Source organism: Schistocerca cancellata, chromosome 2 (assembly GCF_023864275.1).
Source record: "Schistocerca cancellata isolate TAMUIC-IGC-003103 chromosome 2, iqSchCanc2.1, whole genome shotgun sequence".
NCBI lineage: Eukaryota > Metazoa > Arthropoda > Insecta > Orthoptera > Acrididae > Schistocerca > Schistocerca cancellata.
In genome coordinates, this window is record NC_064627.1 from 1044585305 (window position 1) to 1044611066 (window position 25762).

General features: G+C 44.0%; 1 protein-coding gene across 1 annotated transcript in view; it reads right to left on the minus strand.

Annotated features, from left to right (window-relative positions):
• Positions 1-25762, minus strand: part of LOC126160891 (probable G-protein coupled receptor 179) — a 273090-nt gene that overhangs the window by 166225 nt on the left and 81103 nt on the right. The window contains exon 3 of the mRNA XM_049916936.1: positions 23173-23241. Coding sequence (XP_049772893.1) covers positions 23173-23241 — 69 coding nt within the window. The remainder of the gene's footprint in view (positions 1-23172; positions 23242-25762) is intronic.

Below are 25762 nucleotides of genomic sequence, written 5' to 3' on the forward strand. Positions count from 1 at the left end.
GCACACCGTTAGGCCGTCTTCCGCTCACGCCCCAACATCGTGCAGCCCGCCTCCAGTGGTGTCGCGACAGGCGTGAATGGAGGGACGAATGGAGACGTGTCGTCTTCAGCGATGAGAGTCGCTTCTGCCTTGGTGCCAATGATGGTCGTATGCGTGTTTGGCGCCGTGCAGGTGAGCGCCACAATCAGGACTGCATACGACCGAGGCACACAGGGCCAACACCCGGCATCATGGTGTGGGGAGCGATCTCCTACACTGGCCGTACACCACTGGTGATCGTCGAGGGGACACTGAATAGTGCACGGTACATCCAAACCGTCATCGAACCCATCGTTCTACCATTCCTAGACCGGCAAGGGAAGTTGCTGTTCCAACAGGACAATGCACGTCTGCATGTATCCCGTGCCACCCAACGTGCTCTAGAAGGTGTAAGTCAACTACCCTGGCCAGCAAGATCTCCGGATCTGTCCCCCATTGAGCATGTTTGGGACTGGATGAAGCGTCGTCTCACGCGGTCTGCACGTCCAGCACGAACGCTGGTCCAACTGAGGCGCCAGGTGGAAATGTCATGGCAAGCCGTTCCACAGGACTACATCCAGCATCTCTACGATCGTCTCCATGGGAGAATAGCAGCCTGCATTGCTGCGAAATGTGGATATACACTGTACTAGTGCCGACATTGTGCATGCTCTGTTGCCTGTGTCTATGTGCCTGTGGTTCTGTCAGTGTGATCATGTGATGTATCTGACCCCAGGAATGTGTCAATAAAGTTTCCCCTTCCTGGGACAATGAATTCACGGTGTTCTTATTTCAATTTCCAGGAGTGTATAAAGGATACTGACATTGTCCTGTACGTCTTTGTTAATGCTTATTGCATGAAATGGCAGACGGAACTCACACCCTGGATGGAAGTCCCACACAGGTGTGTTGGTCCTGCTTAAACAAAGGAAGTAGGAGACGTACGCCGTAGCACCTAAGCGCTGGAGCACTACAGAGTCGCGACCGGTCTTGTAGCCGAACCGGAAGGATTATAGTTCGGAAACTACGGAAATCTTGGACGAAGGTGAGAGGAACGAAGAAGCGGCACCTCGGAAACCACGCAGGATGGGTTATTTCCAAGGATTTTTACTCGGAAGTGTACCATTGTACGAGCATGGGTTTTTCCTCGCAAAATTTCCGCTCTGGGCGATAAAAGACTGAAATATGGTTGGTCGGCGTTCGGAAGAATCTGTAGAGAGGGAGAATATTCCGTCGTTTCAGGAATATGATTTGTTTTCGGAATTACGATGGTGGGGGGCCGAGCCTTGCTGGGAGGCCAGTGGTGGAGAGAAGAGGTCTTCCATTTTGAGCTCCCGTGTGTGGCAGTCCCTCAGTATCAGCTTCTTGCTGGTATGAACGGACTTGCTGTCTTTGCTCTCATGAGATTTTACAATTAGAACGGTTAGGCACTGTACTGTTGTGAACTTATACGATTGTGGACTTCGCCGCTGGGTCGGAAGTAGTCGTTGAGTACGCAGCGTTCAGTGATTGAGAACACTTCTTCTGCCTATACTTACGTTGAGAAGTTATCTGAACTCCGTCCTTGTGGTTGGGAGTTCGCGTTTCTCGTCTGTAGAACACAGAGAGGAGGAGACAGTATTAGAACATATTAGTCACAGGGCCGCCTTCTGCCGTCATAGTGTTTGATAGATTTCTTATTTGTGGCTGGAGTTCTTTCATCGTCGCAGACGAGTACGAGAATCATCACTTTGACGCACCGGACGCACTAAATACGGTGACATCGCAAATTGCTTCGGCTTATTAGGGCTATAAAAGCTAAACAGTTGTATTGGTTAAAAACAGTCTTGGAGCAACCAAGACTGTTTTTAACCAATACTGTTAAGCACTGGTGTGCTGTATGCCACATGTGGGTTGGAAGAATTATTAAACCGTTGTGATCACGTTAGCCTATTTCCACTGAGGTTTCACACCACCGTAGATCATCTTTGAAAGTAGTGTCTTCTAGTGTTTGGTACGTAGATGATGTCAGTCATTTCGCGTCAATGATATTAGACCGCGCATTCATAATAAGGGCCAGAGTTGGGAAATTGATTACTAATGTTACTTAGGAAATGTAAACTTTGCAATCTAAAGGTATTTTAATGTACAACAAATATATAAGCAGGCACAACGTTTATCATTTAGTAGGATTAGTTGCATTCATTATTCATTTACAGAATTAAGAGATCCTAAGATCTCCTTCAGGGGGTAGTCAGACAGGGCCAAATCTTCATTTACCGTTTATTATTTTCCGTTGCGCACATTCATTTTACACCCGCCTGGAGTAGCATCTTGGAACTGGGTTGTATATACGCTGCAGCAACGCCCTCAAACGAAAACTTTTAGATTGTCCCTTATGTCATCCGCTTTCTAATGGTTAATTTCTCTTTATTATGAAAAAGAATACGCTTGAGAGACTTACCCGCCATTTATTTCGCGACCAATAGAGCAACAACACCTGAGAAATATACCTTGCGATTAAAGCGGCGCTTTGGAGTGTTGTACCACAGAAGGAGATATTTGGAGCTAATGGTAAACAAGGTAAAATCAAAATGTCGAGACACAAAGGGTAACCTCTTACTCTTTATGACTAGATTAACGACTCCCACCGTATTCCTATCTTCGTCGACGTGTAACTGCAACCGAAGCAACATATTACAACTGAGATCTTTCTACGGTGATCGGGCAGCGCTACAGATAAATATGATGGTAGCGTGATGTACAAGCGTCGACACCGTCTACAGGTTTATCAAACTTCAATTCGGGAAAGCCTGTCCGCTCCGCGATGCCAAAAGCTGTTATTAACTACAGTTTGCTTTCCGCGAGTTCCAAATAGTTCTCTGTGATGGACAGCGAAATATGATTACAAAACTGTTCCCTGTACCACTCTGCGTCAACTCCAGTTCCCCCTTTGTGTTTACGACAAAAAATTCTATCCTGGCTACGTGGAGACTACCTTCGCTTTAAGAGCAAAACGTGGCAGACTGGGTCCGCAGTGGGAATTAAATTTCTTTTACTCTAGCGTAAACACTAACGGCAGAGAAAGGTTTGATAGATTCCCGGATGTGGACGCAATAAAAAATATTTGCGCGAGATGTCAAAAAGAAAGTAACACACATTTTCAGTCACGTGTTTAGTCCTTACGGAAACTTTTATCTAACAAAGCGAAAGCCACAAGGGGACTTGGAAAAGTAATTTACACATGTCGTCCACGCTAAGACTATTACGCAACAAGAATGGCAACTGTCAGAAGAGACTAAGTGCATTACATGCAGACACGATCTGCTGAGGGGCAGGTAACTGGCGCATCACGCCATGGCACGGCAACTGAAAACGTACTCCAAAGGTGAACGACCCAAAAAGTTAAATTCCACATACACTCCTGGAAATGGAAAAAAGAACACATTGACACCGGTGTGTCAGGCCCACCATACTTGCTCCGGACACTGCGAGAGGGCTGTACAAGCAATGATCACACGCACGGCACAGCGGACACACCAGGAACCGCGGTATTGGCCGTCGAATGGCGCTAGCTGCGCAGCATTTGTGCACCGCCGCCGTCAGTGTCAGCCAGTTTGCCGTGGCATACGGAGCTCCATCGCAGTCTTTAACACTGGTAGCATGCCGCGACAGCGTGGACGTGAACCGTATGTGCAGTTGACGGACTTTGGGAGAGGGGGTATAGTGGGCATGCGGGAGGCCGGGTGGACGTACCGCCGAATTGCTCAACACGTGGGGCGTGAGGTCTCCACAGTACATCGATGTTGTCGCCAGTGGTCGGCGGAAGGTGCACGTGCCCGTCGACCTGGGACCGGACCGCAGCGACGCACGGATGCACGCCAAGACCGTAGGATCCTACGCAGTGCCGTAGGGGACCGCACCGCCACTTCCCAGCAAATTAGGGACACTGTTGCTCCTGGGGTATCGGCGAGGACCATTCGCAACCGTCTCCATGAAGCTGGGCTACGGTCCCGCACACCGTTAGGCCGTCTTCCGCTCACGCCCCAACATCGTGCAGCCCGCCTCCAGTGGTGTCGCGACAGGCGTGAATGGAGGGACGAATGGAGACGTGTCGTCTTCAGTCTTGCTTCTGCCTTGGTGCCAATGATGGTCGTATGCGTGTTTGGCGCCGTGCAGGCGAGCGCCACAATCAGGACTGCATACGACCGAGGCACACAGGGCCAAAACCCGGGATCATGGTGTGGGGAGCGATCTCCTACACTGGCCGTACACCACTAGTGATCGTCGAGGGGACACTGAATAGTGCACGGTACATCCAAACCGTCATCGAACCCATCGTTCTACCATTCCTAGACCGGCAAGGGAACTTGCTGTTCCAACAGGACAATGCACGTCCGCATGTATCCCGTGCCACCCAACGTGCTCTAGAAGGTGTAAATCAACTACCCTGGCCAGCAAGATCTCCGGATCTGTCCCCCATTGAGCATGTTTGGGACTGGATGAAGCGTCGTCTCACGCGTTCTGCACGTTCAGCACGAACGCTGGTCCAACTGAGGCGCCAGGTGGAAATGGCATGGAAAGCCGTTTCACAGGACTACATCCAGCATCTCTACGATCGTCTCCATGGGAGAATAGCAGCCTGCATTGCTGCGAAAGGTGGATATACACTGTACTAGTGCCGACATTGTGCATGCTCTGTTGCCTGTGTCTATGTGCCTGTGGTTCTGTAAGTGTGATCATGTGATGTATCTGACCCCAGGAATGTGTCAATAAAGTTTCCCCTTCCTGGGACAATGAATTAACGGTGTTCTTATTTCAATTTCCAGGAGTGTATACTGAGCTGACAGAAGTAATGGGGTACCTCCTAATATCGTGCCGGACCTCCTTTTTCCCGGTGAAGTGCAGCAGCTCGACGTGGTATTGGACTCAAAAAGTCGTTGGAAGTCCTCTGCAAAAATTCTGAGCAATTCTGTCTTTATAGCCACCCATCATCGCGAAAGTGGTGCCGGTTGAGGATTTTGTGCACGAACTGACCTCTACATTACGTCCCAAAATGTTCGATGAGATTCATGTCTGGCGATCTGTGTGGTCAAATCATTCTCTCTAACTGTACAGAATATTCTTCAAGCCAATCGCAAACAGCTGTGGCCCGGTGACGTAGTACATTGCCATCCATAAAAATTCAATCGTTGTTTGGAAACGTTAAGTCCAAGAATGGTTATAAATGGTCTCCAAGTAGCGAAGTATAGCCATTTCCAGTCAATGATCGATTCAGTAGAACCAGAAGATCCCGGCCGTTCCATGTAAATACAGCCCTAACCGTTATGGAGCCACCACGAGCTTGCCTTGTTGACAACCTGGGTCCACGGCTTCGTAGGGGCTCCGCCATACTCGGAACATTACCAACAGCTCTTACTAGCTGAAATCTGGACCCATGTCACCAGGGCACGGTTTTCCGGTCGTCTAGGGTCCAGCCGATGAGATCACGAGCACAGGAGAGGCGCTACAGCCGATGCCGTGCTGTTAACAAAGGCACTCGCCTCGGTCGTCTGCTGTCATAGCCCATTAACGCCAAATTTCGCCGCAGTGTCCTGAAGGAGACGTTCGTCGTATGTCCCACATTGACTTCTGCTGTTACTTCATGTCTGTTAGTACTGACAGCTTTACATTTACATTGATACCCTGCAAATCGTACTTACAGGGTGTTTCAAAAATGACCGGTATATTTGAAACGGCAATAAAAACTAATTGAGCAGCGATAGAAATACACCGTTTGTTGCAATATGCTTGGGGCAACAGTACATTTTCAGGCAGACAAACTTTCGAAATTACAGTAGTTACAATTTTCAACAACAGATGGCGCTGCGGTCTGGGAAACTCTACAGTACGATATTTTCCACATATCCACCATGCGTAGCAATAATATGGCGTAGTCTCTGAATGAAATTACCCGAAACCTTTGACAACGTGTCTGGCGGAATGGCTTCACATCCAGATGAGATGTACTGCTTCAGCTGTTCAATTGTTTCTGGATTCTGGCGGTACACCTGGTCTTTCAAGTGTCCCCACAGAAAGAAGTCGCAGGGGTTCATGTCTGGCGAATAGGGAGGCCAATCCACGCCGCCTCCTGTACGTTTCGGATAGCCCAAAGCAATCACACGATCATCGAAATATTCATTCAGGAAATTAAAGACGTCGGCCGTGCGATGTGGCCGGGCACCATCTTGCATAAACCACGAGGTGTTCGCAGTGTCGTCTAAGGCAGTTTGTACCGCCACAAATTCACGAAGAATGTCCAGATAGCGTGGTTTCGGATCTGAAAAATGGGCCAATGATTCCTTTGGAAGAAATGGCGGCCCAGACAAGTACTTTTTGAGGATGCAGGGACGATGGGACTGCAACATGGGGCTTTTCGGTTCCCCATATGCGCCAGTTCTGTTTATTGACGAAGCCGTCCAGGTAAAAATAAGCTTCGTCAGTAAACCAAATGCTGCCCACATGCATATCGCCGTCATCAATCCTGTGCACTATATCGTTAGCGAATGTCTCTCGTGCAGCAATGGTAGCGGCGCTGAGGGGTTGCCGCGTTTGAATTTTGTGTGGATAGAGGTGTAAACTCTGGCGCATGAGACGATACGTGTACGTTGGCGTCATTTGGACCGCAGCTGCAACACGGCGAACGGAAACCCGAGGCCGCTGTTGGGTCACCTGCTGCACTAGCTGCGCTTTGCCCTCTGTGGTTGCCGTACGCGGTCGCCCTACCTTTCCAGCACATTCATCCGTCACGTTCCCAGCCCGTTGAAATTTTTCAAACAGATCCTTTATTGTATCGCTTTTCGGTCCTTTGGTTACATTAAACCTCCGTTGAAAACTTTGTCTTGTTGCAACAACACTGTGTTCTAGGCGGTGGAATTCCAACACCAGAAAAATCCTCTCTTCTAAGGAATAAACCATGTTGTCTACAGCACACTTGCACGTTGTGAACAGCACACGCTTACAGCAGAAAGATGACGTACAGAATGGCGTACCCACAGACTGCGTTGTCTTCTATATCTTTCACATCACTTGCAGCGCCATCTGTTGTTGAAAATTGTAACTACTGTAATTTCGAAAGTTTGTCCGCCTGAAAATGCACTGTTGTCCCAAGCATATTGCAACAAACGGTGTATTTCTATCGCTGCTCGTTTAGTTTTTATTGCCGTTTCAAATATACCGGTCATTTTTGAAACACCCTGTAAGTGCCTGGTAGAGGATTCACCGAACCACATTCATAATGATTAAAACACCACTGCTCTCGGCCGTTAAATGAAGGCCGTCTGTCACTGCATTGTCGGTGGTGAGAGGTCATGTCTGAAATTTGGTATTCTCTGCACACCCTTGAGGCTGTGGATCTCAGAGTATTTAAATTGCTAAACGACTTTCGAAAGCCGGCCGCGGTGGCCGTGCGGTTATAGGCGCTACAGTCCGGAACCGCGGGGCCGCTACGGTCGCAGGTTCGAATCCTGCCTCGGGCATGGATGTGTGTGATGTCCTTAGGTTAGTTAGGTTTAAGTAGTTCTAAGTTCTAGGGGACTGATGACCTAAGATGTTAAGTCCCATAGTGCTCAGAGCCATTTGAACAATTTGACTTTCGAAATGGAATGTCCCATGCGTCTATATCCAACTACCATCCCGCATTCAAAGTCTGTTAATTCCCCTCGTGCGGACCTAACCACGTCAGAAACCTTTCACATGCATTACGTAAGTACAAATGACAGCTCCGCCAATCGACTGCACTTTTATATCTTGTGTAAGCGATATTACCGCCATTGGTATAAGTGCATATAGCTACCCCACGACTTTTGTCGCCTCAATGTGGATTCACCTTGAAATTCTATCAGTATATGGACCGAATGAAACGTCGTGTTCGGCCGGAATGAAATGGTTCCAACATTTTGAAAAAGGCTGCACGGACGTCCAGGCAATCGCAGACGTGGGCGTTCACAAGGCGGTTTTCGAATGGCTCTATGATCAAGGAACGAATTTCTATCGTCGATTAATTGAACGTTTGCTGGAACTTTCAGTCAGTCATTTGTACAGAATTGGTGCCAATGTTCAATAATAGTGTCATGTAGCTGTGTCAGTTTCAAGTGCAATGTTGGGGACTTCGGTCTTGCAGAGCTGTGTTAAGTTCTTCTCGTAGTATTACATATCTTCATTTAATTCCTCTCCCCTTTCTACAATACTGTCTTCATTTTTAGGATACTTTTCATCTTTTCGCCTTCAATTCAGCCAGATTAGTACATATGCATTTGCCATCTGAACTCTTTAACATTCGTACATAAGTTTCTCATTTCTACGAAGGTCTTTTTAATTTTCCTATACGCTGCATCTACATCTACAAACACGCTCTGTAAGCCGTTATACAGTCCATGGTGGAGAGTACTTCGTATTAACATTGGCGATTTTATGTCCTGTTCAGTTCGTATATTAACCATAACTATTACCTTATTCACGCTAGATATGTGATGACACAGTAAAATTCTGGTGGAATCGTACTCAAATACAGACTCCGAAAATTTAACCAGCAGTGTTTCGAGACATTAATGACGCCTTTCTCCCCAAGATTATTTTGGTTCAATTAGCATCGCTTTTGCACTTCCTTAGCATCTACAACGACGTTGAAACTTCTTTATTAAATTCTGAAACTTCTGAGTGAAACTGAATGCAAGTGAACTTGCTTGAACTGCTGAGTGAAACTGAATGAACTGTCACTTTACTTGTCTTATCATTTCATATCTGGCCTACAAAATTACAAATACAACTAAACCGCAGTCTGGCTGCTCAAATAATTAACACAAAAGAATGGCCCTGAATTAGAAGAAATCCTAACAATAACGTTGCCTCACACAAAACCTTCATTACACGAACTACAGCGATACAAAATGGTTCAAATGGCTCTGAGCACTATGGGACTCAACATCTTAGGTCATAAGTCCCCTAGAACTTAGAACTACTTAAAACCTAACTAACCTAAGGACATCACACACACCCATGCCCGAGGCAGGATTCGAACCTGCGACCGTAGCAGTCCCGCGGTTCCGGACTGCAGCGCCAGAACCTACAGCGATACAGTAAGCACCAATACAGTCAGCTAAATAAAAGATTCTAGCTCCTGTAGGCCCTAACTACTAATAAGCATGTGCCTAGCAAATGGTTCAAATGGCTCTGACCACTATGGGACTTAACTTCTGAGTTCATCAGTCCCCTAGAGCTTAGAACTACTTAAACCTAACTAACTTAAGGACATCACACACATCCATGCCCAAGGCAGGATTTGAACCTGCGACCGTAGTGGTCGCGTGGTTCCAGACTGAAGCGCCTAGAACCGCTAGGCCAACCCGGCCGGCTGTGGCTCGCGTAGGAAAGATTTTATTGCAGAGCAAACAATGTATTTAGCAGATTTTACCTTAATCAAGTGACAACCAGTTAAAAAATTATATAGCCGTCTGTGAGATCCAGTTCCAAAAAATTATGTAATCGTCAATAATTTTAAGTCTCTAGGACGGACACGTCCAGACCGTCCACTCGCGCTAACACTTCAGACCTCTAACCTCCATCACTGCTAACTATAAAGTTCCAACCTCCATCACTGCTGGCTATTCACTCCCAACTTCCATCACTGTTGGCTGTTCACCTCCATCTGCGAGTCCGACGAGCCACAGAGTCTCTTACAGAGGGCGCACAGCGCTGTCAGAGTTATTAATGCAGTCTATCGTGTTGCCAACATATAAACACACGGTATAAACAGGCTACTGACAACCTGTTACGATCCAGCAGTACATCTACAAATCTTGATCACTTCTTATACCATACTTACTCTCGCATTATTGTCTTGTATGCGATTTTCTTTACAGAAGCAATACAATTTTTCGGAATTCTTCCAAGAACATGTTGAATCACCAAACTGACGTACAAATTTGCAGTCAGTGTGCGTGGGACAACCATACATAATCCCACCTCAGACCGTAGCTCCAGCACGCACAAAGGTTGGCTGCAGGCCATTAACTGGCCTCCTTGTAACCAATATACGGCCATCACTGGCACCATGGCAAAACCACAACAGGTTTCCACCCTGTCCTCCAATGAGCTCTCGCTTGACACCACTGAAGGCGTAAATGATCTGTTGTTTCGGAGCTGTCCTTGAAGTAACCGATTTGCAATAGTATTTTGTGACACTGTGGTCCCAACTGCTGCTCAAATTGGTGCTGTGGATGCAGTAGTATGCGCCAGAGCCATTTGCCTACCACGATGGTCTTAGCTCTCGGTAGTGCCGCGTGGCTGTTTGGAGGCCGGTTTCTTGCGACTGTACACTCTCGTGACCACCGCTGCCAGCAAGATTGCATCATCATTCGCCCATTTAATACGTGACTCGTGACACTGTACCTACGACTTACTTGCATCCATCTTTGATCACACAAAAACTTAACCAGTAGAAGCGAACCAAAAATAATCAGTGTCGTTGATAGAGACTATCTCTTGTGTAGCAAAACACCACTTTATTAATTTTAGAAGCAAACTCGCAGGTGAAATGTTCTGGACAGTTGATATGTTGATTTGGATTGGATGTCTATGATAATCGCCGCGGGACTATAAGTTCCCCCGCCACACCATCACCTACTCAAGTTAGGCAAAATTTTCTGTCTGAATCATGTAGCACTATCACCGTCAGAGGGTAGTACGGGACTACAAGCCCCACCGCCACACCCCCAAAGTGAATTGCAGTGACGCAGTCACTGCCCTCTCGAAATTTACCGCCTCACCAACACAGTTAGACCGCAATAGACCGGTGATGCTGCATTGTAACATATCACCCCGGACGCAAGTCCATTAAAAATAAAATGTATATGATGGCTCTATTCATTTATCTCCTCAGCTTGCGAACTATGCTATGCTATGCTATGGCGCTACTGCCACTGGCGCGCGCGACGTGTGCAACTGGCAACGCAGCGAATCTCCCACGTCTGCGCGGGCTCACGCTTAGGTGGGAGCGCGCTAGTGATGGGCTAAACTGCGATTTTCTGATATCAGTGATTTCTGTGAATGCTACTTTTCAGTATCTGTTATTCTTAACTGTGATTTGTCGCAGTTAAGGAACATAGGTCGTGTATCCCGCCGCCACTGCTATTTCTGCGATTTCTGCTACTTCCGCGATTTCTGCTACTTCTGCGATTTCTGCGACTTACCACCGTATGAAAAAGTTACATCTGTCAACACAGAAAATTGCATCTCAACAAACCTGTCATTGGCAAGTATGTTTTACGTTTTTTCTTCCGTTGGCTTTAATTTTGTATCAAAGAAACAACTGTGACAATATTAATAGTGTAATTAATATGTAAGTAGCCGTACAGTACCGTAATAGTTCGTATTTAGAAAATGAATTCTAACATATTGTTATGTTCACAGGTACCTGAACTACATTTCAGTCACTCAGTAAAGTGATAACTCAAAATATCATTGTCAACAGATCTGAAGAAATTGCCACTGCGTCTTTAGACCGTTTTCGTCAGACGAGAGGTTAGTTTATAAGCGTTTCGATGGACTTAATTACTTCAGTGAGATCGTTCTTGCAAATGTGATATTCATTATAACAAATATTAGCAATCTACTCTGTCAATTATATTGCTAGTAATTAATGACAGCAAAAATTGTTTAATAATCCTTGTGTTTTTGCAGACACAGTTCTGACTCTGATTACTGGTTGCTGTACGTATCTATCCACATCAAGGCTGTTTTTGAGAGAGACTTGTGAAGATTCAAGACAGCTCTTTAAGGATTTGCAGTTTAAAAGTGAAATAAGTGTGAAATAAGTGTATGAATGATTAAACTGTGTTTTATTAAAGTTGTTGTACGATTTTAAAGGAATAATAAATGTCAAATACAGTGAGTGAATAATAAAAATCTCATTTTCCACATGTTTAAGCCGTCCTATACCCATAATTTTCCGCCACTTACTTATTGGTAAACACTTGTTGGAGAGTGACATGCCGCCCCCCCCCCCCCCTTTCTCCACAATCTTGGTGTGACACTGACCTGTAACTTATCCCGAAGTCTACAATATGCATTTTGAGGCTGTTGATATGAAAGTGGGAAGTACAGATCTTCCAGTTAAATCAGGAATAGCTTAAGTGCATTACTTGAAAGTAACACAGGAAAAGCTTACTTATGTAGGTGGTAGTAGTGTCGGCAAAAAGTTCTTGTGTGTGAAGTTGCCATGTAGAACACCAGGTGTAAAACTTTTCTCCCGAGTCTTGAACTGTGTCGGAACAAAAGTGAGGCATTCATATGACTGTTTTCGTTTCTCTACACTTATACAGATGTCTGAGTTCTGCTGTGTTAACATTGCAAAGTCCTGTAGGCATGTGGAGTATTAACCAAAACTGTCATATTGGAAGCAGAATCAAACACATTTGTTACGTTACTTGATATTTTCAGGAGAAAAAGGCAATGTTGCTTCTTATTAATATAATACATTCAGAGTCACAGCAGTATTTGACCAACCATAACTGATGCTGAATGTGCATGTCGTCATATAATATTAAGCGCTTATTTCAATAGAGGTACAAGTCCATTACCTCCACTTTTCTGTCTATAATGCTTCTGAAATTAGTGATCCAAACAAACATAAATAAAGGTTCATCTCTAGCAAGAAGCCATATGATTGAATATTTCTGGTATCTCAAATGCAGATTTGTCAGCGCTCATTTAACTTTACGACTCTGTATCTCAAAATGAACAAAAATGGACTTGTACCACTATTGAAATAAGCCCTTCATATGCACACACAGCACATCGATCTCGTGAGGCACAAGGCTCTCATAACGAAGTACGTACGTCGGTCAACAGATGACACTAGGAAAAGTATGTTAACTGCGGTTTTTAGTTGCTACTTGCGACTCTTAGTTGCGATTTGTCACAGAAATCGCAGTTTGACTCGGTAGCGAATAGCGTAGTATGAACTTTGCTCAACAGATGGCATTGCTAACTGCGCTTTTTAGTTGCTACTTGCGACTCTTAGTTGCGACTTGTCACGGAAATCGCAGTTAGACTCGATACCGTATCGCAGAGATGGACGTAGTACGAACTTTGGCCAACAGATGGCACTGTTAACCGCGCTTTTTAGTTGCTACTTGCGACTCTTAGTTGCGACTTGTCACTGAAATCGCAGAAAGCAGTGCTAAATTCGACCAATAGATGGCTCACGTCTTTGAATATGAAATACTACTTGCGACTGCTGACTGTGACTGAAAACGCAGTTAGATTCTGTAAAGCTGCTACTGTGATATCTGTGACTTCTCAGTCACAGTGATTTCTAAGAGATACGCGATTTCCTGCCCACCACTAGAGCGCGCAGTTCACGAAGTAAAGCCACCGCGGCCGCATTAACCCTTCCGCTGCTACAAAGACGCGCTCCCTGCATTCCGCGCTGTGCGCGATTCTGTCACTGCACCGCCCGCCTGTGCAGACACATCGTGTTCCCACCGCTTTGACACTCTTACCAATCGATTCCACAAAAACTATTTGGCCCAAAAATTAGATTTTTACACATCTTATTGACTGATACCTCCCCCTCATAAGTGGCTTAATTTTGTTTCGAGCCGGCCTTAGTGGCCGAGCGGTTCTAGGCGCTTCAGCCGGGAACCGCGCGACCGCTACGATCGCAGGCTCGAATCCTGCCTCGGGCATGGATGTGTGTAATGTCCTTAGGTTGGTTAGGTTTAGGTAGTTCTAAGTTCTAGGGGACTGATGACCTCAGATGTTAAGTCCCTTAGTGCTCAGAGCCATTTGAACCATTTTTTTGTTTCGATGTTCAACGCAGTTATTATGCAGCATTAAATATAGTAAACCATTGCACGAAATTTTGAAGAGTTTGCAGAGGTAAAAGATCATAGATTATACTTTCCGTATGGTCGATTTTAGTTGCCACAATGTTGAGAATGAAATGTGGACAAGATACCTAAATTTCATATAAAATTTACTGTATAACAATAGCTCATTTAAGTACCACATAGGTGTCGTATGTAATATTGAGAAATATTCCGTCTTTCGCGACTGTAACAAAAGTTTTATTTACACTGAGCACGTTTGGCTTTATTTTAAAGCACTTCAATCAATCAAAAGGAAGTAGACAAAATACATTAAACAAAACTGTGGACTTACAAAAACATTAGGACTTGAATATACCGTCTATCAGTGAAGTGCTCTGAGCTACGTCAAATACAATTTTTGTGTGTGGCACACAAAAACATAATTTATTTGCTAAAACACTGATCTGCCAACACAAACGTTGAATATTGTGTTACCGCAACACAAAACTACGAAAGGTGACATGGCAATGGAGGAGACAAAATACTGTCCACTGAAGATGCTTCAAAAGAGAGAAACGCGTCTGGTCTAAATAAGCCCCTTATTACAGTTGCAGAAGAGGAATATATTTCAGTACCATTGGTAAAACTGCGACTGTGGAACAAAAACAAGAAAGAGAACATGAGTACCATTGTGTATGTGCCATACCTTTCCTTGATTGAAGTGCTTTAAAATAAAGCCAAACGCGTCCGGTGTAAATAATACTGTTATTACAGTCGCGAAAGACGGAATATTTCTCAATATTACATACGACACCTATGTCGTACTTAAATTAAATGAGAAATTGTTATACAGCAAATTTTATATGAAATTTAGGTATCTTGTCCACATTTCATTCTCAACATAGTGGCAACTAAAATCGACCATACGGAAAGTATACGCTATGGACTTCTACCTCTGCAAACTCTTCAAAATTTCGTGCAATGGTTTACTACATTTAATACTGCATAATAACTGCGTTGAACATCGAAACAAAATTAAGTCATTTATGGGGGGAAGGTATCAATCAAGAAGACGTGTAAAAATCAAATTTTCGGGCCAAATAGTTTTTGTGAAATCGAATGATAAGTGTGTCAAAGCAGTGGGAACACCATGTGTCTGCACAGGCGAGCAGTGCAGTGATGACAAAATCGCGCGCAGCGCGGAATGCGGCGAGCACGTGTCTGCAGCAGCGAAAGGGTTAATGAAGAGACAAAGCAGTAGAAATTTCAAAAAATTGCATTCAATCGAATATAATTCGTGAAGTAAGGCACTTCGATATTGTTTTTAAATAATGAAAATATTAAGCATCGCACAAGGTTTGAACTCTTAACCTTTCGCTTACAAGCCCAACACCTTAACCGTCACGCTTACGCACGTCGTTTGAACACCTGACGCCATGAGGACTATAACACGTCACGCAAAATACTGACAAACACTGTTGGTATGACTATGAATTACTCACGCTTCGTCGAAGTACAATAGGAAATAAACAATTACCGCTGTTCTTTATTGCGAAAAAGCGGTTCGTGAGAGTGATACAAACACCTTTCCTTGCTATCGCCTGAATCAGGAGTCTTATTGCTTGTTTGGTTTAATTAATTAATAGAATATGAAGCAATTGGCATAAAGAATGCTTTTTCTAAACTTTCTATAAAAGAATGTCTGGTATCAAGACATTGCTTTTGTTCTATTACTTTATTTATGACTGAACGTTTCTAAAACTGAAGACACTCGTCCATGCTCTGCACTGCAGTCGAGATGTGGCAACGTCGTTCTCTGTTCATTGGCTGACTGTGTTTTGTGACGTCAGATGCGCAGAACGAACCTAAACTCGGCCGCCAACATAAATGACGCGCACTTTAGTGTTGTTTTAAGATGATCGGTAGCGGAGAATGTGTAAGTAACGTAATAAAGTATGTCTGTATGTAATCGTTACTAAAGAGCGATTATGTGTTTGTAGTTCCACGTTCGCACATGCTCAGAAAAAACGGAATGCCTTGAACGATTAGAGATTGGACGTTCATATTCACAGGACTCATAGATTAGTATGTTCCGCAGAAATAATTAGCCTTTCAGTCACCTCGGCTCAGCATGTGTCCTGTTATCTAGTGGGCACAGGGTCCGCCATGGGCCCTGGTAACTTGTTCCATGCGCGATGGCATCGATGCGTAAAAAGCACGAATGGCGTATAGCATTAATGCTGCATTTACTGGGTTCCGACGTTCATCTGTGGTGGTTGACATGGATTTTCAGTTGCCCAGTAATGCATGTTATGCAAATTAACATTTACATGGTTCGTAAATTTAGCCTCGTCAGTAAATAAAATCAAATTAATAAATGTGTCATCCTCTGACTCTGAAGTTGGGCCCTATCGGCAGAATTCAACGCGACACATGGAATTCGTACCAGTTAATTATTGGTGGAGACTGATATGGTAAGGATGATATTTATGGCAATGCAGAACACAAACAACACTACTCTGGCTCATGTCAGATTCCCTCGCGATTTGACGCCAACTAGCACAAGGATCTCGAACCACATTGGTAAGAGTGCCAATTTCCGTTTCCACGTTAGTAACTTTCCTTTGCGGGATATGTTTCCGATGCATTAATTATCCACTTGTTGCCAATTTATCATACACATATTTAAAAGTATGACGTGTAGGGTGAGTACGTTGAGGATATCTTTCAGAGTATAAGTCTCTAGCTCATACTGAATTTCGTTGGCATTCTCCGAAAATGAGAAGCTTATCGACTTGTTCTTCGAAGGAATACATCATTCACAATTGATGCGACTCTCTAGTCTTACCGTTGCTATTAGTGTTGTATTGCGAAACCGTCGAATGGTGTTTACATGTCAATGGCACAGTAGATGGATACGCCGTATTCGGCGAATATTTACTATTTTCACGATATACCAGAGAGCATTGTCAGAGCATGTGCTTTGATAACTGCCAAAGTGATAGGGAATACCTCTCAATCAATGATAAGCAGATTGCAACACTGTAGTGATACCAATGGTCATCACTACGGAAAGCTTCTGTAAATGGACGTTCATGCCACCTTTGTGACCTTCGTTGATCTTCAATGACCTTACTGTTACACATCATTGGGTTTCGTCTCGATAGTCGCTATCAGAAACTATAGCATCTCATTTAAAAAAACGAAGTTGACCTTCATATGTCTGACGCGACCCCACTTATCAGCAAAAACCCAATGTCATAATACAGCCCCGTGGTCCCATGCAACATAGTCCCCCAAACGTTTCCGCTACTATCATACTTTCGGAGTTATTCTATGTGGCAATAGCTAGTGACTCACCCTGTATATTTTAAATAACTGATAAGCGAAATATAATGTTCTCAGCTGTTTTATCAACCAAATAAAATGAATAAAACATTCGTATTTCACTTCAATATAGGATCTCTGTTATTGATTTATATAAATGTATTTTAATTTTATACACTCCTGGAAATTGAAATAAGAACACCGTGAATTCATTGTCCCAGGAAGGGGAAAATTTATTGACACATTCCTGGGGTCAGATACAACACATGATCACACTGACAGAACCACAGGCACATAGACACAGGCAACAGAGCATGCACAATGTCGGCACTAGTACAGTGTATATCCACCTTTCGCAGCAATGCAGGCTGCTATTCTCCCATGGAGACGATCGTAGAGTTGCTGGATGTAGTCCTGTGGAACGGCTTGCCATGCCATTTCCACCTGGCGCCTCAGTTGGACCAGCGTTCGTGCTGGACGTGCAGACCGCGTGAGACGACGCTTCATCCAGTGCCAAACATGCTCAATGGGGGACAGATCCGGAGATCTTGCTGGCCAGGGTAGTTGACTTACACCTTCTAGAGCACGTTGGGTGGCACGGGATACATGCGGACGTGCATTGTCCTGTTGGAACAGCAAGTTCCCTTGCCGGTCTAGGAATGGTAGAACGATGGGTTCGATGATGGTTTGGATGTACCGTGCACTATTCAGTGTCCCCTCGACGATCACCAGTGGTGTACGGCCAGTGTAGGAGATCGCTCCCCACACCATGATGTCGGGTGTTGGCCCTGTGTGCCTCGGTCGTATGCAGTCCTGATTGTGGCGCTCACCTGCACGGCGCCAAACACGCATACGACCATCATTGGCACCAAGGCAGAAGCGACTCTCATCGCTGAAGACGACACGTCTCCATTCGTCCCTCCATTCACGCCTGTCGCGACACCACTGGAGGCGGGCTGCACGATGTTGGGGCGTGAGCGGAAGACGGCCTAACGGTGTGCGGGACCGTAGCCCAGCTTCATGGAGACGGTTGCGAATGGTCCCTGCCGATACCCCAGGAGCAACAGTGTCCCTAATTTGCTGGGAAGTGGCGGTGCGGTCCCCTACGGCACTGCGTAGGATCCTACGGTCTTGGCGTGCATCCGTGCGTCGCTGCGGTCCGGTCCCAGGTCGACGGGCACGTGCACCTTCCGCCGACCACTGGCGACAACATCGATGTACTGTGGAGACCTCACGCCCCACGTGTTGAGCAATTCGGCGGTACGTCCACCCGGCCTCCCGCATGCCCACTATACGCCCTCGCTCAAAGTCCGTCAACTGCACATACGGTTCACGTCCACGCTGTCGCGGCATGCTACCAGTGTTAAAGACTGCGATGGAGCTCCGTATGCCACGGCAAACTGGCTGACACTGACGGCGGCGGTGCACAAATGCTGCGCAGCTAGCGCCATTCGACGGCCAACGCCGCGGTTCCTGGTGTGTCCGCTGTGCCGTGCGTGTGATCATTGCTTGTACAGCCCTCTCGCAATGTCCGGAGCAAGTATGGTGGGTCTGACACACCGGTGTCAATGTGTTCTTTTTTCCATTTCCAGGAGTGTATATGAACATACTTTGAATGAGACTTCGTTAACTTTGAAGAAGGCTATCAAAGCGATACGTGTTGTTCCCAGTATGGCAACTGCGTGTCTAGGATTTTACTACTGTTGGCAAGCCTTTTTGCATTACCGACATATGTAGGTTATATAACAACAGTCAATAAGAGAATGTATATTGCATCACAGTTGTTTCTTACAGAAATATTTGGTTCACGTTTAAAAATAAAATTTTTCCTATGCGTTTCAGTTTCAGGGAACTTCGTCTACCAGACGATATTTGAGCTGCTGGTTTTGAGAATGTCCTTTCTGATGGCGCTGAAGTAACCGTGACAAACAAGCACATTTTTGCGAAGCATGGCAGCTCAAGATAGAGGAGTGTTCGGGCTTGCCACCATTTTAAAGGACACTCGTGCCTACGTAATAACTTTTCTTCCAAGCATTGCCTCATTGAAATTGAGCTGTTAACAGGTGATGCCGTAGAGCTTGATTCCGTTTTCGCATCAAATTCTTTCCAAATTGTCTCCTCTTCTCTAAAAGGAATGGGCGATACGGACTTAGTAAACTCTATTTCAAGTGGTGTCTTTGAATGAATATTTGTTCTGTTTCAGTTTTTAATGAACCTCTGGCGCGCTCGGAAGCAATTCGTCTTTAAAAGCAAGCCTCTTAAATCTTGGATCGAATAGAGCCGCTTTCGAAAGGACTGCATGTTTAGCACAGTTTTTAAATCGCTTATTAAATTCCGTGATTAACTTGAGCAGAAAGTTCTTTGCTATTTCCGTTCTTAATATATAAATTGTCACATATCCCCGGAACACTATCGGTGGCTGCTATCACCATTGAAATAGACCCTTGCATTTGTGAGGACATTTCTTCTGTAAGCTGTTTAAAAGACTTTAAAATTTTAAGCAACTTGTGATACGGATTGCCATTCAGTTTTAAGGAGTCTTTCCACAGGATTGTAAAGAAGTCCCAACGGCACTTCAAGAGGTTCTTTTAAAATAGAAATCCTTTCCCAGCAAGTCCAATGTGCTTTTCCACCTAGTGGCAACGTCCATTTTCAATTTTAAAAGTTTTTGTCCAGTCATGAGTTGCTCTTGCGTTGAAGTTATTTTTTTGTAGACAGTGGCCTTCTATGGAAGTGTTGCACTATTGTTTTTGTTTTTTGTATAATATTAAGTGTATCCACGACACAGATGGTCATAGCCCGCCAACTGAATTACTGCTTTCACGTTAGGGGCATTATCTGTAACACAGAAAAATATTTTATCTTGTACTTCCCACTTACATAATAAATTACATTACTACATTTCAATGTAGTCAGCTGTACGCCGCTCGTAACATCTTAATAATGTTGACTTCAGTTCACAGTTTGCGATGTAGTGTACTGTAGCTGCGTGACTGAGCGTCGTTTCCCGAGGCGTCCACCAGTCAGTAGTGATGGAAAAGAGAAATGCACTTCCCATTTCGTCTTTTAATTTATTTTGCACTCTTACATTCTGAGCATACAGTAATGTTATGCTCAGTATGCACCTTTATGGTAATTTATATTGGGTTCCAAACACTCAATCAAAGCTTTGAAGCCTACATCTTCAGTCACAGAAGACGGTTGCAAATTACCAAAAACTAACTAAGTATTTTTTTTCTCTTGCAACACTTAGAGGTTTTTTGATAAATGTGGTAATGGTTTTTTGTTGTTGTTGTTGAGACTGACGTTTTAATGAAGGAACTTCAGATCTAGGTGTAGACGGAACTGGCGAAATTGTAACTATGATCTTGTATGATTACCGATTTTTTTATAAGATTTTTTAGAAATTTGATGTAATACCACTTTTCATGTAATATAAGGTATGGCAAAGAGCACGCCTTGCCTTATCTTCGGTACTTCAGTAAAAAGGTTCCACAGTTTACTCCTTTATTTGCCTATTATAAATTGGCCCGCATCTCGTGGTCGTGCGGTAGCGTTCTCGCTTCCCACGCCCGGGTTCCCGGGTTCGATTCCCGGCGGGGTCAGGGATTTTCTCTGCCTCATGATGGCTGGGTGTTGTGTGCTGTCCTTAGGTTAGTTAGGTTTAAGTAGTTCTAAGTTCTAGGGGACTGATGACCATAGCTGTTAAGTCCCATAGTGCTCAGAGCCATTTGAACCTATTATAAATTGCGCTGAAAAGAAACAATACAGAACTGTTAAGCCATCGTGATTTACAGAAGGATCATAGGTCGGAGAAAGGGTTAAGAATGCTAAGTACTGTTCACGCAGTCTATCTTGGGTGTTTGGCCCGATGGTCGTTCATGGAATGTCAGAACCAGTCGGAATATTTCGTGATTACTGTCGCTTGTTTTCTATTGACGCCACTGTGACCGACCATAGTTTCAGCACTACATTTACGAGCAGCGGAATTTGTTGTGCTGTGTTTTGCTACATTAACAATTAAATTAATATCGACATGAGTGAAATAGTATCGCATATGAACATAGCCCTATTTTATACTTTTTGTACAACTTTTTTGTACTAGACGAGAAGAAAAATAAATAATAACCATTAACATTTGCAGGTAAAAAATATTTTAAAATAACGTGTATTTGAATTATAGGCGGGCCTGATGATCATGGAAGATTAATTTGCAAACACGGACCAAGAAGTAAGACCTGAAATATCTTATAACAAATAATAACGACCTAAATCATAGATCTACGCGCTTCGGTTTCGTCAAGAAAGTCTATATAAATGGCTCACCTCACAGTAAATATTAAAGCAGAATAGTCCAGTTCCAAAAGCAATATTTTAAATAAAACTAAATTTGCACTAAGATAAAGCTTGTACAACACAAACCATGTTCTCTAATAACAACTACTGCGCCGATGTGAAAGCATCCTTTAATGTTCCGCAAACGGCCAAGTAGAACCGAGCGAGGAAATGGGATGTTGTTCTTCGAACGCAAAGCACGGTAATGAGTTTCATCCTGGATGCCGAATCGAGTTGCAAAGCCATACATTTCGTATCTGTACAATTCGTACCGCATTCCATTATACGCATGTTCCATATTAGTTTGCATTGCAGACATCGTATCGATAGATGCGAATAACGAAATATATTGATGAGTAATGATTCGGCACTTCGAGTCAGCCAAAGTATTCGTCACCAAGTACCGAGTACCTACGATTTGCTACAGCTCTGGCAATTAGCGGATTGTTAGAAGTTAGAATATTTTACAACCAGTAATAAATTAATTACTATTATACAATATCATAATTTTAATTAGCAGGAACTATCATAGTTCGTAAAGTTCACGGATGTCCATTGTTGTGTATTTACACGAAATTTTGTTTGTGCGTTGTAATGCACTTTCGTCACCGAAGTATTGTGAGAACGTTAGTAAGGAAGTAAAAGGAATACCGACACAGTTGCAATGCATGAAAAAAGCCACTACACAGGATAGTTTTCAATCTGAAAATTTTCGAGAAATTTTATGCTTAGGTTACACAAAAATTCTAACGTAATTTGCAGTGGAAAAGCAACTGATGTGACAGAAGAAGGTAGTTATGAAAATGACTGTTGTTTGGAATAGAGCCCTTCGGTCGTATTTCATTAAATTACCCTACATAGAACGACCCCTCAACAATGCAATTTCCCACATGTTTTCCGATTGTGTGACAGACTCCGTTTCTATCGGACATTGTTCTTCAACTTTTCTTACTACTTGCCGGGAGATCTGCCTGTGGTGTCAAAAGAGTCGTGCACAATTGGTATGACAGTCAGACCTCCGTTCGGACCTTCTCATTTATACTTTATCAAAAATGAAGCTCCTCCAGCTGTACTGAAGCTTTCATATTTATTTGACTACTAGTTTCTACGTTGCGTCAACGTCATCTTCAGTCCCGTACATTTCGATGATATTAGTTGTGTGTGGCTGAGTACTAGAAGTCCGCGGTGAGACCAATACGTGCTCACCGCGGACTTCTAGTACTCAGCCACACACAACTGATACCATCAAAGTGTACGGGCCTGAAGATGACGTTGACGCAACGTAGAAACTAGTAGCCAAATAAATATGAAATCTTAAGTACAGCTGGAGGATTTCATTTTTAATAAAAATTATACCAGCTGATGTCCCATCATCCAGTTTAAATATGGATGTACGAAGGTTCTCATTTATGTTTTTCGTAGTTTCCCCTAAACCATCTGACCTCAGTCCAGGCATTGTTCATTACAGGGCACGTTTCCTGCCGCAGGTGTCTCCAACTGAATTCGTGCTCTGCCTGTGTGTTGATGAGTAGGTGCAATCCATCCTTTCTCCCTTCCATCCGTCCTTGCTTCTGAAGGTTGCTTGCGAGGAAGGTTACTCAACTCAGCAGGTACACAGAAGGATACATGACCGGAAAATAACCAGGTGAACAATTTGACTCACCGTGGCGTACAACAGGAACTCTCCGAGTAGTATGGTTTCCAGGATGGTCCACATGCCGGCAGCTATCGTCTGGAACAGAACAAAAGCCTATCATAAGCGTCATAAGACACATACAGCCAAACCAATCTGTCGAAGATAACGCAGTTGCCGAGGTAAATATCAGCTAACTGTACACCTTTGTTACCACATCGTTAAATCTGTACGATTTAGATAATCCGAGAATACACTGCTCGACAATTGCTGTGAGACAGAGACAATGTTGGACGGAATAATTACAGACAATGATGAACGACGTGAAACAAAGTATACACGTAACAGAGATGGAGATATTTAAAAGAGTACAGATTTCACATGAGAAAACAGGATAACGGACATAAATAAAGTTTGTGTGTGGCACTTGTCAGATTTCCATCATAAAGATCGATAAAACTTTTTTATGCATTGTGGGTGTAGAACATTGTGACTGTTATATGAAAAGGTTTTCAGAAATTACCACAACCGTTCACCTGAAATACATCTATTTAAAAAGGCGACTGGTTGTGGTAATTTGTGAAAACCTTTTTATGAAGATCGATATCGAACCATCGTCGGGCACTAATGATTGTGCACCCATTGAGGAGTCCTTGCGGGGTATCATGCTGATCCTGTCTCAAGACGGTTTTCACTTTTTGCGCGGTTCAGGCAGAGTGTGTTTGCGAGAAACACGTCTGCCCAGAGCATCCCATTGATGCTCTATAGCCGCGCTTGTCAGCCGATGGACTGTAACCCACGTGAGGGGCCGTGAACGCTGGTCGACAGTCGAGGACAAGATAGAACTTACCACGAAATTCAGGGGTTTCAGTCGTCGAGTTTAGTGAGTACTAAATGAAGCAAGAGCTGAACTGCCTTGCCGCTGTCTTGTAACACGCCCAACGGAATGGTCCATTCCGTTATGTCGAAACCTGCCCTGTTTCTTTTTTTTTGCACAGAAAGAAGACGTCAGAAGAAACTGCTAAGGCGGACCACCAGTACATTTTTTAAATACTGAAAATTACCGAAGACGTCAGATCTTATAGAGGAGCCCAGTGTGGATCAGACCACTATCTAGTTAAAAATGAGTCTTTCTGGCCATGGAAGAATGCAAGGAGTGTTACAAGTAACATAAATAAAACGAACCAGACTGAGAAAGATGAAAATTTACCTTTTAATATTGACAGCCTACAAGACGAAAGTATCAGAACACTCTTTGCGGCCAGGATGGAAAAGAAACTGGTTGAATCATTTGAAGGAAGTACAGAGGAAATATATGACTATATAAAAGCTAATGTGAAAATCATAGCAACAGAGGTGTTGGGTAAAAAAGATAGCAACCACAACCGTGCAGCAGAGTGGTGGTCAGAGGAACTAGAGGTCCTCGTTAGAGAAAAACGAAATGCGTTCCTTCAGTGGTTGAATGATAAATCAGAAGAAACAAGGTCAATATACAAGGAAAAGAAGAATGAAGTGATGAAAAAAATAAGGATGGCAAAAAATGAAGCATGGGAAAGAACATGTGCCAAGGTGAATAGCAAATTAGGATTTGGGAGAGCAAAAGAAGCATGGTCAGTATTGAAAGGACTTCGACAGGATACCAAAAGCAAAACTAATCTCCAACTGATAACACAAAAGGAATGGGAAGAGTATTTCCAAAAATTATTTATTTATTTATTTAGCGTATGGCTCATAACATCACAGTAAAAATTACAGAAACAACACGATTTTTTTAAAAAAAATCACATACGTATAAACAGAGCAATAAATAACAGTTTGTATATAAGGACACCGCCAATTGTAAAGTTACACTCACAGAAGACCAGTCACAAGCAGACGTCCAGCTTAGATAGTAAATAGTCGATTGCCTCTTGGGTCGCCATTAGGAAATCTTGTGGGTCACCCTCGTATGCCCTTAGTGGGCATTCCTGCACGATGTGTTTGACCGTCTGTCTCTCAGCGCCACAGTCGCAAGCGGCCGAAGGAAGTTTACCCCATCTGTGTAAGGAGTCGGCACATCTCCCACAGTTGGTTCTGATACGATTAAGAGTTGACCAAACTTTGCGAGGGCAATCAAATCCTTTTGGTTTACTAAAGATGCATGGCATACTGTGGCAGTTTACTACTGTTCTGCTCTCCCATTCCTCTTTCCATCGGTCATTTATTTTGAAGTTGGTTTGGTGCAGAGCCTGTGCGGTCTTTAGTGGAGGATGCCTAGACCGGAGTCGGTTTCCTTGGATGTCGTGAGTATCTTCATGGATTTGTAATAGAGGGTTGGTCATGATTTTTTGAAATTCTCTAACCAGAGCGTGTTCACGGCGCAGGTTAGGAGGGGCTATGTTACTGAGAACGGGCAGCCACACTGTAGGAGTTGGCCTGATTGTGCCTGATATAATACGCATTGTTGCATTAAGTTGGCTATCTACCATGTGTGTGTGTTTGCTGTTGAGCCACACTGGGGCACAGTATTCTGCCACTGGATACACCAAGCCAAGTGCGGATGTTCTTAAGGTAGATGCTGTGGAGCCCCAAGTGGTGCCACAGAGCTTCTGCAATATGTTGTTGCGTGTTTTAAGTTTCG